The sequence below is a fragment of the Cebus imitator genome, unplaced genomic scaffold, assembly GCF_001604975.1.
Source record: "Cebus imitator isolate Cc_AM_T3 unplaced genomic scaffold, Cebus_imitator-1.0 Scaffold399, whole genome shotgun sequence".
NCBI classification, from domain to species: Eukaryota; Metazoa; Chordata; class Mammalia; order Primates; family Cebidae; genus Cebus; species Cebus imitator.
In genome coordinates, this window is record NW_016107714.1 from 947897 (window position 1) to 964748 (window position 16852).

At 44.9% G+C, this 16852-nt stretch overlaps 1 protein-coding gene across 5 annotated transcripts in view; it reads left to right on the plus strand.

Moving 5' to 3' along the window:
- Positions 1-16475, plus strand: part of SEMA4F (ssemaphorin 4F) — a 29466-nt gene extending 12991 nt beyond the window's left edge. For 4 of the 5 annotated variants that reach the window (XM_017508742.1, XM_017508743.1, XM_017508745.2 and 1 more), the window contains 9 exons: positions 6853-6972; positions 7073-7224; positions 7879-8057; positions 8269-8416; positions 8544-8766; positions 8907-9016; positions 9131-9291; positions 12982-13040; positions 13296-16475. In XM_017508742.1, the coding sequence (XP_017364231.1) occupies positions 6853-6972; positions 7073-7224; positions 7879-8057; positions 8269-8416; positions 8544-8766; positions 8907-9016; positions 9131-9291; positions 12982-13040; positions 13296-13906 (1763 nt within the window). In that variant the 3' untranslated portion in view covers positions 13907-16475. The remainder of the gene's footprint in view (positions 1-6852; positions 6973-7072; positions 7225-7878; positions 8058-8268; positions 8417-8543; positions 8767-8906; positions 9017-9130; positions 9292-12981; positions 13041-13295) is intronic. The other variant, XM_017508747.1, reaches the window with a different exon arrangement.
- The last annotated feature ends 377 nt before the right edge of the window (positions 16476-16852 follow it).

A 16852-nucleotide genomic window follows, 5' to 3' on the forward strand; every position in this document is an offset into this window, starting at 1 on the left:
ATTCACTTGGGGCTTTTTTTTTTGAGATGGAGTCTTGCTCTTGCCCAGGCTGGAGTGCAATGGTGCGATCTTGGCTCACTGCAATCTCCACCTCCTGGGTTCAAGCGATTCTCCTGCCTTAGCATCCTGAGTAGCTGGGATTACAGGCATGCACCACCACTTCCAGCTATCACTTGGGGCTTTCTAGAATGATTGATTATGCCTTGCTTTGCCTTTGTTTTGAAAATAGCAGTATAGAAATAGTGGTAACATTATATAAGAATTAGAACTAAAATTCCCAATTAGGTTCTATGAAAATGTCCTTAAAGATAGTAGCAGTATTTTGAAATAAAAATAACTTTTAATAATGAAAATATGATTAGAATATAATAGTAGGAGTATTTACTTAAAGGTATAAAAATTACAATGTGCATTGTAGAAAATTGAGAAAATGTAGAAATATATATAAGAAGAAAGTAAAAATGTTATTTGTAATTCTATCGTTACCAAATAACCACTATTATTATTTTGGAGTATTTTGAGTGTTTTCTTCTACTGTGTCTATGTGTCTGTGTATTTATTATAACTTGGAACTATGTATATTTCATTTACTATTTTATACTGAACATTTTCTCATAAAAATTATTTATTCAAAATATGATTTTTAGGAATTGCATACAATTACATAAATTTTACTGTATACATAGATGGATGTAGCATGATTTAATTATTTCCATATAATTATACACTCACATTTTAAAACAAATTATTGTTTTTATAAATAATGCTACAGCAGGAATCCTTTTACGTAATTCTCTGCATTAATCTACTTAATTGCATATGAGTCAATCCAAAAAGTAGAATTGCTAAGTAGAAAAGTGTAAAGATTTTGATGGTGCTTGATAGATTTGGACAAATGAATTGCTCTCCAGTTAGTCCTACCAGCAGTGGCTAAAGGGCCTGTCCCATTGCACCCTCACCAGTCCTAAGTAATATGTACAGTGACCTCCTCCAAAGTCCAATATGATGTGTATATATATATATATTTTTTTTTTGATTGGCATTTCTGTTAGTGAGGTTGAACAATTTTTCATGTGTGTATTGGTACTTCTGTTTCTTTTGGGAAAGCCTCAGAAATCTTATTTTAAAATATGAAGTGTATCTGTACTGCACTTAGATACAATTAAGAAAATAATCTCATTGTCTTTATTTGCGCTATTCTAATTTGGAAAAATATGAATATTTTTCATTCACATTAGCCTAAAAACAATGGTGATTCCTTCTCAGTCTCCTTGATAGGTCTTTTATCTTCTACTCGTTCTTAAATATTGGAGTTCCTTAGGCTTCTACTCAAGAGCCTCTTCTATTCTCACTATGTTGTTGTGATCTCAATGAGCCCCGTGGCTTCTGTTTCCACTGCATTCTCATGGCTCCCAAATCTGCATCTGCCTCCTGGACATTACCTGGAGGTACAGACCACATACCCAACTGCCTTCCAGACATCTTCAGTTGGATGTCCCACAGGAATCTCAAAATCAACATGTCCCAAAGTGAGCTCATCATCTTTACTCATCTCCCCCAAACCTGCTTCTCCATAATTCTTCCTTCCTCCAAGTGTATAGTGCCTTACTCCCTCAGGTACTAAGCTAGAGGCAGCAGTCAGTCATCTTTGGTCCTCCCTATCACATCCTATAATAGATAGGGTTTCTATCAAGAAGAGCAGAAGACCTTGCTCTTTCTCTTTGGGAAACCATCCTATGTTTTTATCATATGGTTTTGGTGTCATTGCATCTTGTGCATGCATCTGCCAAGGACTTTGCAGATGTTCCAGATGCACTGCATGCTGGCAGCATTTTGAGGCCAATTCTAGTTCTTAAGTCTCCCAGACCAGCATTCACACATTCAAACAAGACAGTTACAGAAATCCTCAGTGGCCAATGGAGGGAAAGATTGAGTCAACACCGCATCTCCAACCATCTAATTATGCCCCAATAATAGGCTTTTAAAAAAATAATAATAAAGTATCCAGCTGGCTCAATCCTTAAATAAGGAAAAGACTTTTTGAGTAGGAGCTATCTATCTTGAAAAATATCTGTCCATGAGAAGAAAAGGGAGTGGAAGAAGAAAGGCCAGGGCATGTAAAAAATTCACTTTTTTTTTTTTTTTTATGTTTTTTTTTTTTTTTTTTTTTTTTTTTTTTTTTGAGACAGAGTCTTGCTTTGTCACCCAGCTGGAGTGCAGTGGCATGATCTCGGCTCACTGCAACCTCCACCTCCTGAGTTCAAGCAATTCTCCTGTCTCAGCCTCCCGAGTAGCTGGGATTACAGGCATATGCTGCCATGCCGAATTTTTGTATTTTTGTTAGAGACAGGGTTTCGCTATGTTGGCCAGGCTGGTCTCAAACTCCTGACCTCAGGTGATCCACCTGCCTTGACCTCCCAAAGTGCTGGGATTACAGGTGTAAGCCACCATGCCCAGGCGGAAAAAAAAAAAAAAATTTGCTTTTTAAAACTAATGTACAAGGCTAGGTGTGGTGGCTCACACCTGTAATCCCAGCAATTTGGGAGGCCTAGGCCAGAAGATTGCTTTTAGCCCAGGAGTTCAAAACCAGCTGGAGCAACATAGTGAGACCCTGTCTTAAAAAAAAAAATTAGTCAGGCCTGGTGGCGCATGCCTATGGTCTCAGCTACTTGGAAGGGTGAGGTAAGAGAATTGCTTGAGTGTGGAAGGTTGAGGCTGATTACACCATTTCACTCCAGCCTGGGTGACAGAGTGAGACCCTCTCTTAAAAATAAAAAGTGACAAACAAAAAACTAATGAACTGATATTTCCTATTGTAAGTCTCCTTTAAAAGGAAGCATTTTGATGCCAGAATGGAAAATTGAAACCCCTGCACTGTAGAGAAATATTCACTTCCATGACACATGTTTACAAGCTTTCCCTCTAGGCAAGTTGGGATCTATTTTCACACATCATTATGATTTTTCTTTGGCTGTGTTTCTTCATCTTTTGTGGCTTTCAATGTCGTTTTAATTGTATTTTCAAAATGAAAATATCTTTTTTTTTTTTTACACTATAAAAGATGTTAACTACAAAAAAAACAAGAATTATTCAATGAATAATGTTTCCTATGCTTGCAGGCATATATACGTATTTTTTAAAAAAATAAAAATAGGGTTGAATTATCCCTGGTGTTGTTTTCACTTTTTTTTTTTGAGACAGAGTTTCTCACTTATTGCCCAGGCTGGAGTGCAGTGACACAGTCTTGGCTCACTGCAACTTCTGCCTCCCGGTTCAAGTGATTCTCCTGCCTCAGCCTCCCCAGTAGCTGGGATTACAGGCATGAGACACCACGCCTGGCTAATTTTGTATTTTTAGTAGAGACAGGGTTTCTCCATGTTGGTCAGGCTGGTCTTGAACTCCTGACCTCAGATGATCTGCCCGCCTTGACCTCCCAAAGTGCTGGAAAGGCGTGAGCCACCACGCCTGGCCCCTGGCGTGTTTTCTAAAATGCTTGTTGAGCGAACTCATCACTGTGGGAATCACTCATTTTTGTACATCATCTTTTGCCAGTGACAGATGTGGCCCTGATCCATTCAGTAATAATTTGCCAAACAGTTGCATGGTCAGTGTTATTTTATTATATAAAGAATGTATCACAATCACAATATTTGGAATTGAGAGTGTCCTGGAGAGACCAGGACATATGGTGATACTGTGGACGCCTGTGCTCAAGATCGTAATGGTTGTTCTTCCTTCTGCTGGGTAGGGGTGTGTGTGTGTGTATGTGTGTGTCTGTCTGTCTGTCTGTCTGTAAGATGTACTGCAAGTCCCTTGGTACTCTTAGGGCACCTGGAGCCCTGCTACTTTCTCCCGAAGCATCTGATCCCTCCTGCTGTTTCGTACTGTCAGTGATCCTCTGCTATTCCACTCTGAGTGACTGCAGTGTGCATTTCTGGGCTCCAGTGTCGCTGACTCCCCCATTGGTCACTGAGGAAATTTTGTGACCTCCATCTACTGCCGAATCTTAGAATACTGTTTCCAGAATATATATGATTGTTCTTTCCCAACCCTACTTACCAAGTCATGCTCTCAGCGTCTCCTCTACCACATCTCCTATTCTTAGCATATTCATGACGCAGTTTCTACCAGGGTTTTGGTTTTAGAGCATTTAATATGTCATGCTCTTAGGGAACATTTTCAAACTCTGGCCTCTGTGTCAACTTTTTCCCTCCTTGGAAGTGCAGAGGGTTGCCTCATTTGCTGCTCCATTTCCTGCCAGGACCTTTGACCAATACTTGGTTTTTCTTTCCTGAAATTTTCTAGAAGGGAGTGGAATATCTTTGTATAGCTTCCCTGTCTTCTGGTGGCAGATCAAGCATATGGCCCAAGGAGCTATAACTAACATGCATTGAATGTCAGCCTGCGCCAGGCCTTAGCTAGGGCTCTTTATCTTATTTAACCCTTAGCACTGTTCTGAGTAGAAGATGGTGTTATCTCTATTCTGCATTTGAGGAATCTGAGGCTTAGGAAAGTTACTCTGCCCAAGTTAATAATACTAATAAGTAGTCAGGGTTCAAAACCAAGTCTTCCCAAACACTCGAATTCTTGTTATAATTGCAAATAATGGAATAGTCTCCCTTCCCCACCCCAAAAGAAGGCTTTCAGCCCTGTACTGCTGCCCTTGTAGGTCTCTGGCCCTCTTATTCTCTGTGTAGAGTGTTTCTTCAATGCTGGTTACCATTCTGGTGCCCGAGACATGCAGCTTCTCTGGAGCATCTGTGACCCCAGGATGATCATGCTTCCCTGTATGTGGCCCTCCACTCTCTACTGCTTCCCCCAGTGTGCATGGGCCCTGTGGTTCTGGCTGAGGTTTCATGCACCCACTTCCAGCACACCAGCCTGTCTGGCTTCTCTAGCCTCTCTGACTTGATCTTCTGTTGCCTTTGGTAGCTCTCCCCTTAAATGGGAGTGTTCCCAGGGCTCTCTTCTGGCTTTACCTTTCTCCCTGGCTATGAGTTTCATGTCATGACTTAAGCATGATGTGTGATGACTCCCAAGTTGCTGACTCTGGCCCTGTTTCCCAGGCCCTTTCCTTAATTGCTTTCCAGGATCTCTGACCAATGTTCTGAAGGCACTTCAGCCTTAGCATGTGCAACAAATGAATTCATTTCCTCTCCAGCTGCCTCTTTTATGGGCCTTCTTCTATCATTTGCTGGCTTGGTTAATAATGTCACCACCGACTATCATCAGTCTTATAAGCTAGAAACTTTGAGAGACATTGGTTTACTCCATTCTGTCTCGTCTCATATTCAGTTGATTTTCAAATCCTGTTAGTGGATTCTACCTCAGAAATACCTTCCAAATCCAGCCCCTTTATTCCCTCTGCCTCTGCCTTACTTTGGGCCTTTCCCTCTTGCCTCGACTGTATGAATAGCCTTTTAAGTGGCATTATCTTCTTAAAAACCAAAAATGTTTATATCACTTTCCTCCAAAAAAAAAATCTCTGCAGTTTTACTCTTACCTGCAGGGTAAAGTGCATATTTGCTGGCATGGCAGAGCAGACTAACCACAACTGAGTACCCATCCCCATACCTCCAGCATCCTCTCTGCTCACAGGCCCTGCCCAGCAACCCCTCTGCTCCCACATGCCTGAGCATGGCTACCCTCTTCACTGCTTGCTTGTCTTCCTCCCTGAAGTCCTCCTTCCATCTGGCAAATTTCTCATTTCCATACCCAGCTCACATGTTGCCTCTGAGATGCTGTTCCCGTGGGTAGATATAGCTGGGTCCCCATATCTGTTAGTCTGTACCTCCAGGAATCTGATTACACACTTGTCTTCCTGATTCACATGGTAGTTCTTCGGGTCAGGGATGTACTTAGCACCCGGCACAGTTCCTTGTACATAGTAGCTGGTGAAGGCATGCCACCTTGTTCTCTCCAGAGTGCCTGTGATACTCAACACACTTCCAGGGTGTTCACAACTTTGTTCTACTCTCTGATTCATTTTCCTCCTACTCGTGTCAGAGGCCTTGGTGGTGTTACTCAGAGTGGCCACCGTTCTTTCCCATTCAACCCACAGAGTGAACTCCCTTCCTTCCCAGGATGTCTGTGATTTGTCTCTTATTCAATCTCCACTATCCCTGGAGTACCTCTGCCCCTCCTCTGTACTAGGAGGGAAGATCCGATTCCTTGTTGTTCTCCTGGCTGCCTGTAAAATCTCCACTCATCTCCGAGGCTAGTATCTCTCAAAGTGAGGTCCTGAATCACCTGCATCCAATTACTCCGATAGCTTGTTCAAAATGCAGATTCTTGGGCCACCCCCAGCTCTACCGAATGAGAATTGCTGGTCCAGGGATCTGCATTTAAATCACTTCCCCAAGTGATTCTAGTATTCTCTAAAATTGTGACTTGTTCTAGAGCAGTGTACGCCCACTAATGTTCAGAAAGAACATTCATTCCCTGAGACATTTACCATAGTGGGACAACTTAAATAAGATTGGGACATGGTACAAAGCAAATGCCGCCTTCGGAGAGTCACAGTATAATCAGCACATTACAGGGTTACTGAAACAGCAACAAAAAGCCCCCAGAGATTTAAGCTTGATTTTTTATGAGGGAGGCCTTTATTCTCATACACATGGATATTCTGGCACAGTGTTTTCTTAACCCTGGTTTCCCTGACTGCCCTGGAGCAGTTGATGTCTAGATTTCCTTAATTGTGACAATGCCTGTGACATGCTCAGCAGTGTCTGGTACTCATGGGTGCTCAGTCCCTGAGAGTCGCTGCCCTGCTTTATGCCCTACTCTGCCTGTGACCTCTGTTGCTTCCCTCAGTGGGTCCCTGACAGCCCATCTCCTGTTGCCCTGCAGGAGGCGTCCTCTATGCTGCCACTGTGAAAAACTACCTGGGGACAGAGCCGATTATCACACGAGCAGTGGGTCGTGCCGAGGACTGGATTCGGACAGACACCTTGCCGTCCTGGTTGAACGGTGGGGAGAGGGAGAGGGGTCCTCTGAGGGGACTGATGGGGTGGAGTCTGGGAAGTCTCAGGCTTTGTCTGTGGAGATCTAAGGCCACTGGTCTTCCCAGCCCCAGCCTTTGTCGCAGCCGTGGCCTTGAGCCCAGCCGAATGGGGGGATGAAGATGGAGACGACGAAATCTACTTCTTCTTTACGGAGACTTCTCGAGCATTTGACTCATACGAGCGCATTAAAGTCCCACGGGTGGCCCGTGTGTGTGCGGTGAGACCCTATCTCAGCTATCTGTCTGTTGTCTCCTGCTCTGTCTGTCCCCCGTCTTATCTTTTCCTCTTTGGGTCTCTGTCTTTGAATCTCTCCTCTGTCTCCTATTTTCTCTGCCTTGACTTCTCTTCTGGGAGTGTGAGGAAGGTGTGAGAGAGGCTCTGGTTTCTCTGATACCCACAATTACTCTTGTGACACACTGTCCACAGGAGTTAGATTAGTGTAGAGGTTAAACCCTGGTGACAGACCAGGGTTCAAGTCCCTGCCCTACCTACCACTTAACTGCCTTTGGAACTCTGGCCAGGTTCTTTAACATCTTTGAAACTTGACTATAAAAAGAGGATAATAATGATGCCTGTTTGTGAGGTCTGTTTGAGGACTGAATGAGGTTACTTATGTAAAACACATAATGCAGTACTTTATAAGTACACAGTTAACTTAGTCACTGTCACTGTTATTGTGACCCCTTCACCCCTGTATTTCATTATCCCCACGGCTACTCCGTGTGCCTCTCTGTCCTTGAATTTGTATGCATCTGTCTCCCCATCTGTCTGTGTCTGCCCTGAAGTCAGGGAGGAAACTTAAATTGGCCTCCATGCTCTTTGCCCAATGATGATGGTCTAAAGAGAATATCCCATGTGCTTGTCACCCCAGGGAGACCTTGGGGGCCGGAAGACCCTCCAGCAGAGATGGACGACATTTCTGAAAGCTGACCTGCTCTGCCCAGGGCCTGAGCATGGCCGGGCCTCCAGTGTCCTGCAGGATGTTGCTGTGCTTCGACCTGAGCTTGGGGCAGGGACTCCCATCTTTTATGGCATCTTTTCTTCCCAGTGGTGAGGGGTCTTGGTGTGGACGAAAGTTACAGGGTGGGAGATATGTGAGGTTGGCGCAATGTCAGTGTTGTCTCTTCCAGAGGGGGCAGGCTTTCCCGCCTTTGGCTGCATGGCTCCCTGTGTATTTCTCGGGGGTCATCTTATTTGACAAGGGATGAGTTGCTGTCTCCCAGCACACTCCAGATATCCAGCTCCAACCTGTGACTTCCAGGGAGGGGGCTGCCATCTCTGCTGTCTGTGCCTTCCAACCACAAGACATTCGGACAGTGCTGAGTGGTCCCTTCAGAGAGCTAAAACATGACTGCAACAGAGGACTTCCTGTCATGGACAATGATGTGCCGCAGCCCAGACCTGGAGAGGTGAGGGGGCAGATCTTCATTCCAGGCCTGAAGTAAAGAGCTGCTATTAAGGCAAGAGCCCCACTAAGCATCACTCGAATGTCCTGTTTCCTGGGAAACTTTGTCACCAGCTCTGTATTTCCTTTAGTGCATCACCAACAACATGAAGCTCCGGCACTTTGGCTCATCTCTCTCCCTGCCTGACCGTGTGCTCACCTTCATCCGGGACCACCCACTCATGGACAGGCCAGTGTTTCCAGCTGATGGCCACCCCCTGCTGGTCACTACGGATACAGCTTATCTCAGAGTCGTGGCCCACAGGGTGACCAGCCTCTCAGGGAAAGAGTATGATGTGCTCTACCTGGGGACAGGTATATTTAGTGGTCAAGCAGGTTGCCCACCTAGTGCATACATATTCTCATCACAGAGAGGGTCCTGTAATACATATAGGTCTGAGTCCCAGGCACAGGGACAGTTATGTCATTATTCTTGTTCCTTTCCTGCCCTCTAGAGGATGGACACCTCCACCGAGCAGTGCGGATTGGAGCCCAGCTCAGCGTTCTTGAGGATCTGGCCTTATTCCCAGAGCCACAGCCAGTTGAGAACATGAAATTGTACCATGTAAGTTGTAGATATTAGGGAGTCTGTTGGGAAGATATCTGAGTCCAGAGCTTGTTTGTGACCCTGAGGTCTTGGAAATCCAGTGTCTTCCCCTTCCTCACTCCCTTTTTGTAGAGCTGGCTCCTGGTTGGCTCTCGTACTGAGGTGACACAAGTGAATATGACCAACTGTGGCCGTCTCCAGAGCTGCTCAGAGTGTATCCTGGCCCAGGACCCTGTCTGTGCCTGGAGCTTCCGGCTAGATGAGTGTGTGGCCCACACTGGGGAGCACCAAGGGTGAGTGTAGCTGCCTGGATTTCTTGCTTGCCATGCCAAGGCTCTGTCCCATCCACATGTCTATGTTTCTCATTGGTTAATGCTGCCCTATTGGAGGCTGTTTTCTTTCTGTCTGTTAGTGTCTACATCACTTTTGTGTCCTTCTGTCAGTCCACACTAACTTATCTGTTTGTCCATCTAGTGCCGCCTCATCAGTGTTCTTGCCTCTCTGCTGGACGTGCTTGACAGTGTGCCATCTCTAGTGGACACTTCTTAGTTTCCGTCTTACAGGAGCTCTTGGAAGTGTTTTCACAGTTATCCACTCCTTACTTCCATGAAATACTTTTCTCTTGCTGTCTATGACTCTGCATTCTTTGGTCTCCTTTACTTTCCCATCCAACTACTGAATGTTGATATTCCTCAGGGTTCAGTCCTGGACCCATTCTCTTTATGCTTCCATGCTCTCTCTAGGCAATTCCATTCTCATTCCTTTCAATACCATCTGAGTACTAATGATAACCACAAATATATCTAGTGGAGCTATGGAACTCCCCTTTCAACTGTCTAATTGATATTCTTTTCCGATGCCTCACAAGCAACTCAGACTTAGCAAGTCAAAGTATGCACTGTTGTTTCGACTTTCTCTTACCTGCTCCTCCTCTCGTTTTCCTCATTCCAGTAAAGGGACCTCCATGCATCCAGTTGCTCAAGCCAGAAATTGCCCACATTGTATTATGATTTGTGCTAATCCTAGCTTCCAAACATCCTTAGTCCACCCTCTTCTCTCCACCTCTACTGCTACCACTCTAGTCCACGCTATCATTTCTACTTAACTGAACTACTCTAATAACCTAATTGGTCTTCTTTTGACCATTTTGGTGTCCTACCATCCATTTTCCATTTAACAGCTTAAAAGCATATGTCACATTGAAGCAAATCCCTGACATGATATTTATCTGAAATATTTCAATATGTATCTCTACCAGATGAGGACTCTTTTGTTTTTTTGAGACAGAGTCTCACTCTGTCACTCAGTTTGGAGTACAGTGATGCCATCTCGGCTCACTGCAACCTCTGCCTCCCTTGTTCAAGTGATTCTTCTGGCTCAGGCTCCTGAATAGCTGGAATTACAGGCACCCGCCACCATGCCTGACTAATTTTTGTATTTTTAGTAGAGACGAGGTTTCACCATGTTGGCCAGGCTGGTCTGGAACACCTGACCTCAAGCAATCCACCTGCCTCGGCCTCCCAAAGTGCTGGGATTACAGGTGTGAGCCACTGCGCCTAGCCCAGGACTCTTAAAAACATTTTATTCTGGGAAAGCTCAAACATATTCAAAAGTAGAGAGAATTGTATAGTGAATTTCCATGCATCCATCCCTCAGTTTCAACAACCATCAGCTCCTGGCCAATCTTGCCTCATCAGTACCTTTACTCCTTCCCAACTATTTTGAAGTAAATCCCCTGGACATCATATCACTTCATTCACAAATCTTTCTGTATATATCTCTAACATTCAAGGCTTTAAAAAAAATCCATATTACTTTTATTATACCAAAAACTTACTTTCTTAATGTCAACAAATATCCAGTCAGTATTCTGATTTCTTCAGTTGCATATATTTAAAAACTAGTTTATGTCAGTATCCAAGTAATGCTTATTTTTTATACATATTCTGCTTATCTACAAATAATGCTTATTAATTATAACTGGTTGATATGTTTCTTAAGTGTCTTTTAATCTTTAATTGAGATCTTCCAGTAAAGTATTTTTAATCAGTTGATTCGAAAGTGTTTTTGCAAACTGACCTTGAGATTTCCTATTTTGAAGTCCAGTTAATTTATAGCATATTTATATACTAAGAACCCCAAGTGTATGAAGAACCCCAAGTGTATGCAGAACCCCAGAATATTACAGAACCTTATGGTTACAAATTCTTTAGAGGTAAAAGTACCTGTCTTTGGGAATAAAACAGATTAATTCAACATGTCACAGCAGAGTGAAATGTTTAAAATGATAACTGATCTGTAGGACTAGGTATAAAGAAAAAACTGACATATAATTATAATAGTCATAACATTTAATTTTTTTTTCTGATATTTGTCATGAATTATAAATGTAAAATCTTATGCCATCTCTTGATCAAATTCTTGACTTTTTTGCCAGTTGGGGATATAAAGTAACTCTTGGATGACTGGCTCGATCAGCTTTGCATTTTTGGTTAAGATCTTTAACCTGGTCTTTTAGTTTTTTGGGGGAGAACTTTTAAACATTTAAGACAAAAGAAAGGGCTTTATTCTGTCTTTTATAGTTTTATCTTAAGAATTTGCTGGTCCTCAATATTCTCTATACTTGAGCCTCAAAGATTCCCCTAAGATATATGTGAGTGGCCGGGTGCGGTGGCTCAAGCCTGTAATCCCAGCACTTTGGGAGGCTGAGGCGGGTGGATCACGAGGTCAAGAGATCGAGACCATCCTGGTCAACATGGTGAAACCCCGTCTCTACTAAAAATACAAAAAAATTAGCTGGGCATGGTGGTGCATGCCTGTAATCCCAGCTACTCAGGAGGCTGAGGCAGGAGAATTGCCTGAACCCAGGAGGCGGAGGTTGCGGTGAGCCGAGATCGCGCCATTGCACTCCAGCCTGGGTAACATGAGTGAAACTCCGTCTCAAAAAAAAAAAAGATATATGTGAGTGGAGGGTGGTGGTAGGGAGTGTGGGGTGTGGTAGCCAGTGCTCTGGGTTGGTTCTTGTGTACATGCTCCATACCTCAATTCATCCAAGGGAGAAGAACATAGACTGAAATTCCTGTGGCTACAGTTGTACATGTGGTCTTCCTGTGTTCCCCAATCTCAGCTAGAGTAATCAACCTTGGTTTTACCTAAGAAACTTCCATCTATTAGCACTAGTCTTGGAGTTCATTTCAGGGACCTCAATTCATACTGAAGGAGTTCATACTCAGATAAGTCTGTCTTTGATTGAGGCTTTTGTGTGTTCAGACTTTTTATCTGGCCTTCACTGAGAACCCTATTAGGGGTCTCATTGGCTTCCCTGCCTCTGGGAGTGGTGCCAGAGAGTTCAGCAGTGAGCAGTCCATCTTGCTATCCTCCATTAGATATAGTCCACCCAAATCCTGGAAGTGCCAGGACTGTGTCATTTGAAACAGATCCGTTCAAACAACACATAGGCCAGTATATTTCAACTGCTATTGAAGAGTTCCTCTGTAGTGACAAGCAGCTTTTAGGAAACAAAAAGTCACCTCACTAACCTTAAAGGAATTTTGATTAGCTTCTACAGAGAAGAAGTTTGCTCTTTCTCTTAAATAAGAGAAAAAAAATCCCTATTGTTTTTATCCTTTTTTTCTTCCTAGCAAAATCTTGTAAGGTTGTGGACATCTAGGTACATTTCTTAGAAGATTCCCGTGTTTCCTTTAAAACACCTCCACTAAACATCTTTCCAACAGACCTAGTACAAATTTAGCTGTCCATAGTCTTCTAGAAATATGCATGGAATTTGATATGGCAAATGAAATGTCATGAGTAATATTAAGATGTATTGGGGAAAATTTTGGTGATGAGAAAGTTGATAATTTCAGGAGTGATTTCTGAGATGATGGTAGATCTAATGAATGAGGGAATGTTCAGTAACACTGAACGCTCAGGGTTGAAAGGAATATTGACATTGGATTTACCAAGCATTCTCCTCTTTATAGGCTGGTCCAAGACATAGAGTCAGCGGATGTCTCCTCTTTGTGTCCCAAAGAGCCTGGAGGTCTGTATGGCTTAGGGAAATGTGGGTGGAGTGGATGGAAAGGGGCTAGAGAGTTGTCCATTTCAGAACCACTGTAAACCTTGGATCCTAGAAGATGTGGCAGCCAGGGACCTTGGGCCTTACCCTCTTTGGGAATCCCCTTTTTAGCTTAGTCTTGATGGCCCCTTCTCATGTCTGACATCCCTTCAAACTTTTCTTCATCACACCTCCAGCCTTTAGCCTCACCTCCTTTTGTGCCTTTGCTGTCTCTCACAGAACGTCCAGTAGTATTTGAAGTTCCCGTGGCTACAGCTGCGCATGTGGTCTTGCCGTGTTCCCCAAGCTCAGCATGGGCATCCTGTGTGTGGCACCAGCCCAGTGGAGTGACTGCACTAACCCCTCGGCGGGATGGGCTAGAGGTGGTGGTGACCCCAGGGGCCATGGGTGCTTATGCCTGTGAATGTCAGGAAGGTGGGGCAGCCCGTGTTGTGGCAGCTTACAGCTTGGTATCGGGCAGCCAGCGAGATGCCCCCAGCCGGGCCCACACAGTGGGGGCGGGACTGGCTGGCTTCTTCCTGGGGGTTCTTGCAGCATCCCTGACTCTCCTCCTGATTGGTCGTCGTCAGCAGAGACGGCGACAGAGGGAACTTCTGGCTAGAGACAAGGTGGGCTTGGACCTGGGGGCTCCACCTTCTGGGACCACAAGCTACAGCCAAGACCCTCCCTCCCCCTCTCCTGAAGATGAGCGGTTACCCCTGGCCCTGGCCAAGAGGGGCAGTGGCTTTGGTGGATTCTCTCCACCCTTCCTGCTTGATCCTTGCCCGAGCCCAGCCCACATTCGGCTAACTGGGGCTCCTCTAGCCACATGTGATGAAACATCCATCTAGAGCTGGGCAAATGACCACTAGCATATAAGTGATCACTGGAACAGAGTGATCACTGAGATGCCGGGGGTTGCTGGGCCTGGAAGACCGTCTCAGCCTCTGAGTTCTCTTTGAGTCTGAGTGATTACTGGGACTTTAGTGTCTGTTCTCTCTGAGTCTGGACGGGCTTGGGGCCAGACCATTGTCTGATTTCTGATTTACATGAGAGATCAGAACTGCTTTCTGCAGGAAATTGGGGCTTCCCCCCAATATCTGAACCCCTGTGACCCTTCATCCCTGGCCCTCTGTCTTGGGCCCATTAGTTTGGGGGATGGGGCACAGGACATAGCTATGACTTTGCTTTCTGGTTGGAGCCTGGCCAGAAAGAAGAGCCATGGAGGTGGTTGGGGGCTAATGTGCACTGAGTCCTTGGGGTTGTTCTGCTTATTCGTCAAGTTTATCTGAATCTCTGTGGGGAGTGCATGATCCCCATGTTGCAACATGGAGTCTCTTCCCTGAGATGTTCTCCATCTCAGTTTTCCTTCTTCCATGAAAGAGTGCGTGTAAATACCTGGTGTTCATAGGAGGCCTGGCTACATGTGCATGAATAACTGGGCCAATGCTTAGGAATATTTATGGGAGGTGGGGAGGGAGAAGACTGGAATGGGGGCATTGCCTGCAGAACTTTAGACCCTGTAGCCAGTGAGGGAATGTCTTTCCTTTCTAAAAGGAACTGAAACACTGCCCCTCTCCTCATTACTCCACAACCCTACTCTAAATTTGAGTAGAGAAAAACTCCTAAAGTGACCTTCTGGGTGGGAAGGGCAGCAGTACACATGGCCCCATCCTTCTCTTTGTTTTTGCCCTCTGGCTGCCACCACTGCCATGTCACAGCTGCTTTCTCTGGCTAGAGTGTAGGCTGCACCCCATTTCCTGGGCTCCCGTTAAAAATTAACAACATTCTAATGGTTAGGGAACAACAGAAGGGGAACAGTCATAGGATATACAAGCAGTATAAAGATAGGTTTGCATCAGTGACTTTACTCAGGGTGACACCCTTGCCCTAAAGCAGGAGTCCTCCCTACCTGGGGCCCATGGACTCCCTGAAATTGTATGCAAAATGTTGTTTGTACATGTGTGTCTGTATGTCTCTGTGGGGAGGTTTTATGGCTTTTGTCAGATTTCCAAGGCCTTAACAAAGTTAAAGGACCACTGCCCTGAGGTCACTGCACTGAGGCCAAGCTAGGATGGTGTCACTCTGTGGCAGCTCTCCCTGGCCTTGCTCCGCCTGGAACAGTGTGATTGCTGGAATGGAGTGACAACTGAGATATCAGAGGTTGCTGGGTCTGGAAGACTGTCATGGCCTCTCAGTTCTCTTTGAGTCTGACTGACTGTGGCCAGTCCCTGGACTGGTAGCTGCTGGAGGCTTTCTTGTTTCTCCGGTCCCTGGAAGCTGAGCTCTGTGTGTATTTGATGACACTGTCAACTCTCACCAAACGTCAAGACCTCTTGCTGCTTGACACTTGCACATGCTCTAGGCTTCTCATGCTCAGTCCCGGTCTTGGCCTGTGAATGTGCCTCGTTTCATCCCTGGTGCTTGAGGCCTTCAAGCTCCAATCAGTGATCCGGTCCTTCCCCTTTGAAGTTTTCTGCTCTACTTTCCTTGGCAGCAGCCTGTGAACTACTCAAAAGAGTCCCCTTGGGTTTGGAATTATCAGTGGCTTTGCCACTAAAAAAATGTGTGATCTTCAGCAAGTAACCTAACCTTAGGGACATCAGTTTACTCATCTGTGAAGTGGGGATAGTAAAACCTACCTCAGGGTTGCTGCAAGGATTAAATATGTCAACAATAAAGACCTGTCTGTACCAATGGATGTTGTTGCAAAAATGATCTTATTATCCATAATTATATAGCTTAACTATATGATAACCATGACACATGCAATCACATTAAGCCTCACTCAGTAAAAGGACAGTCATTACTTCACAGGTGACCTGTTCTGGGTCACCTCTGGCCAGTTCTTGGCTGCTGGTTTCTATGTTTTGGGAGGCAGATCTGTGATTTTTATAGTTCTCAGATCTGTCTGACCTTAGTGGCCTGAGCTGCCTTTGTATAGAATAGAGGAAGGCTGTGTGCTCTTTGGTTTATCCTCAGCCTATCTTTCAACCCATGCAAGGTTATGTCCTAGTTCCACTTTAGGGGAGGAGGGAAGGTGGGGAGATGTCAAAGGTGACTTGGGTTTCTGTGGAGAGTGGGAGAGAAGAGTTTTTCAAGGAGGAGAGAGACCAGGGCTTTTATACTCTGAGCCACTATTTCCCTGCCCTAATCACCTAGGGCCAGGCACCAGACAACTAGGGATGGCCTCTTTTCCCCAAAGCCTGCTAAAATTACTGAAACTAGCCAATCCTAAGTCTGCCTACCCTGCCTCACCCATTCCTTCCAATGGAAACTACAGTAACACTCTTGCCCACGTTTTTCCTGCTCCCTCTGCATCCTGACTGACCCTTGTGCTTCCCCATGTGGCCCCTGCATAGTGTGCCTTGCCTCCTGTTTCTAAGGACCTGTGAGTATAAAATTCCTTGATGAAAGTCATTTCTGTGTCTATGTGTCTTATTATACCTTATTAAAACAAATCCTGGGTATATTTTAAAACACCAGGGACTCCCTGAAGGTTAATGATTGAGAACGCTGATTGGACCTGTCTAATCAGGGAGGCTGAGGCCTCAGGCCTTCATTAGGCACATTGCATGTCTGTCAAGTAAGGGCCACTATTCACCTCACATGGGTTCATCTGAATTCTCTGCCAACCTGAAACACGACAACATGGTACCCATTCTTAGCACTGTTAAGATACACTTAAGTGTGTTTGATAGGTAAGCTCCAATTCCTTCCTCCATAAGAAGTGAGAAGGCAGAAGTAGCCTTCCCTGAGGTGAGGACGGGGATGGGTGTTTTTTCTTTGAGTGCTGT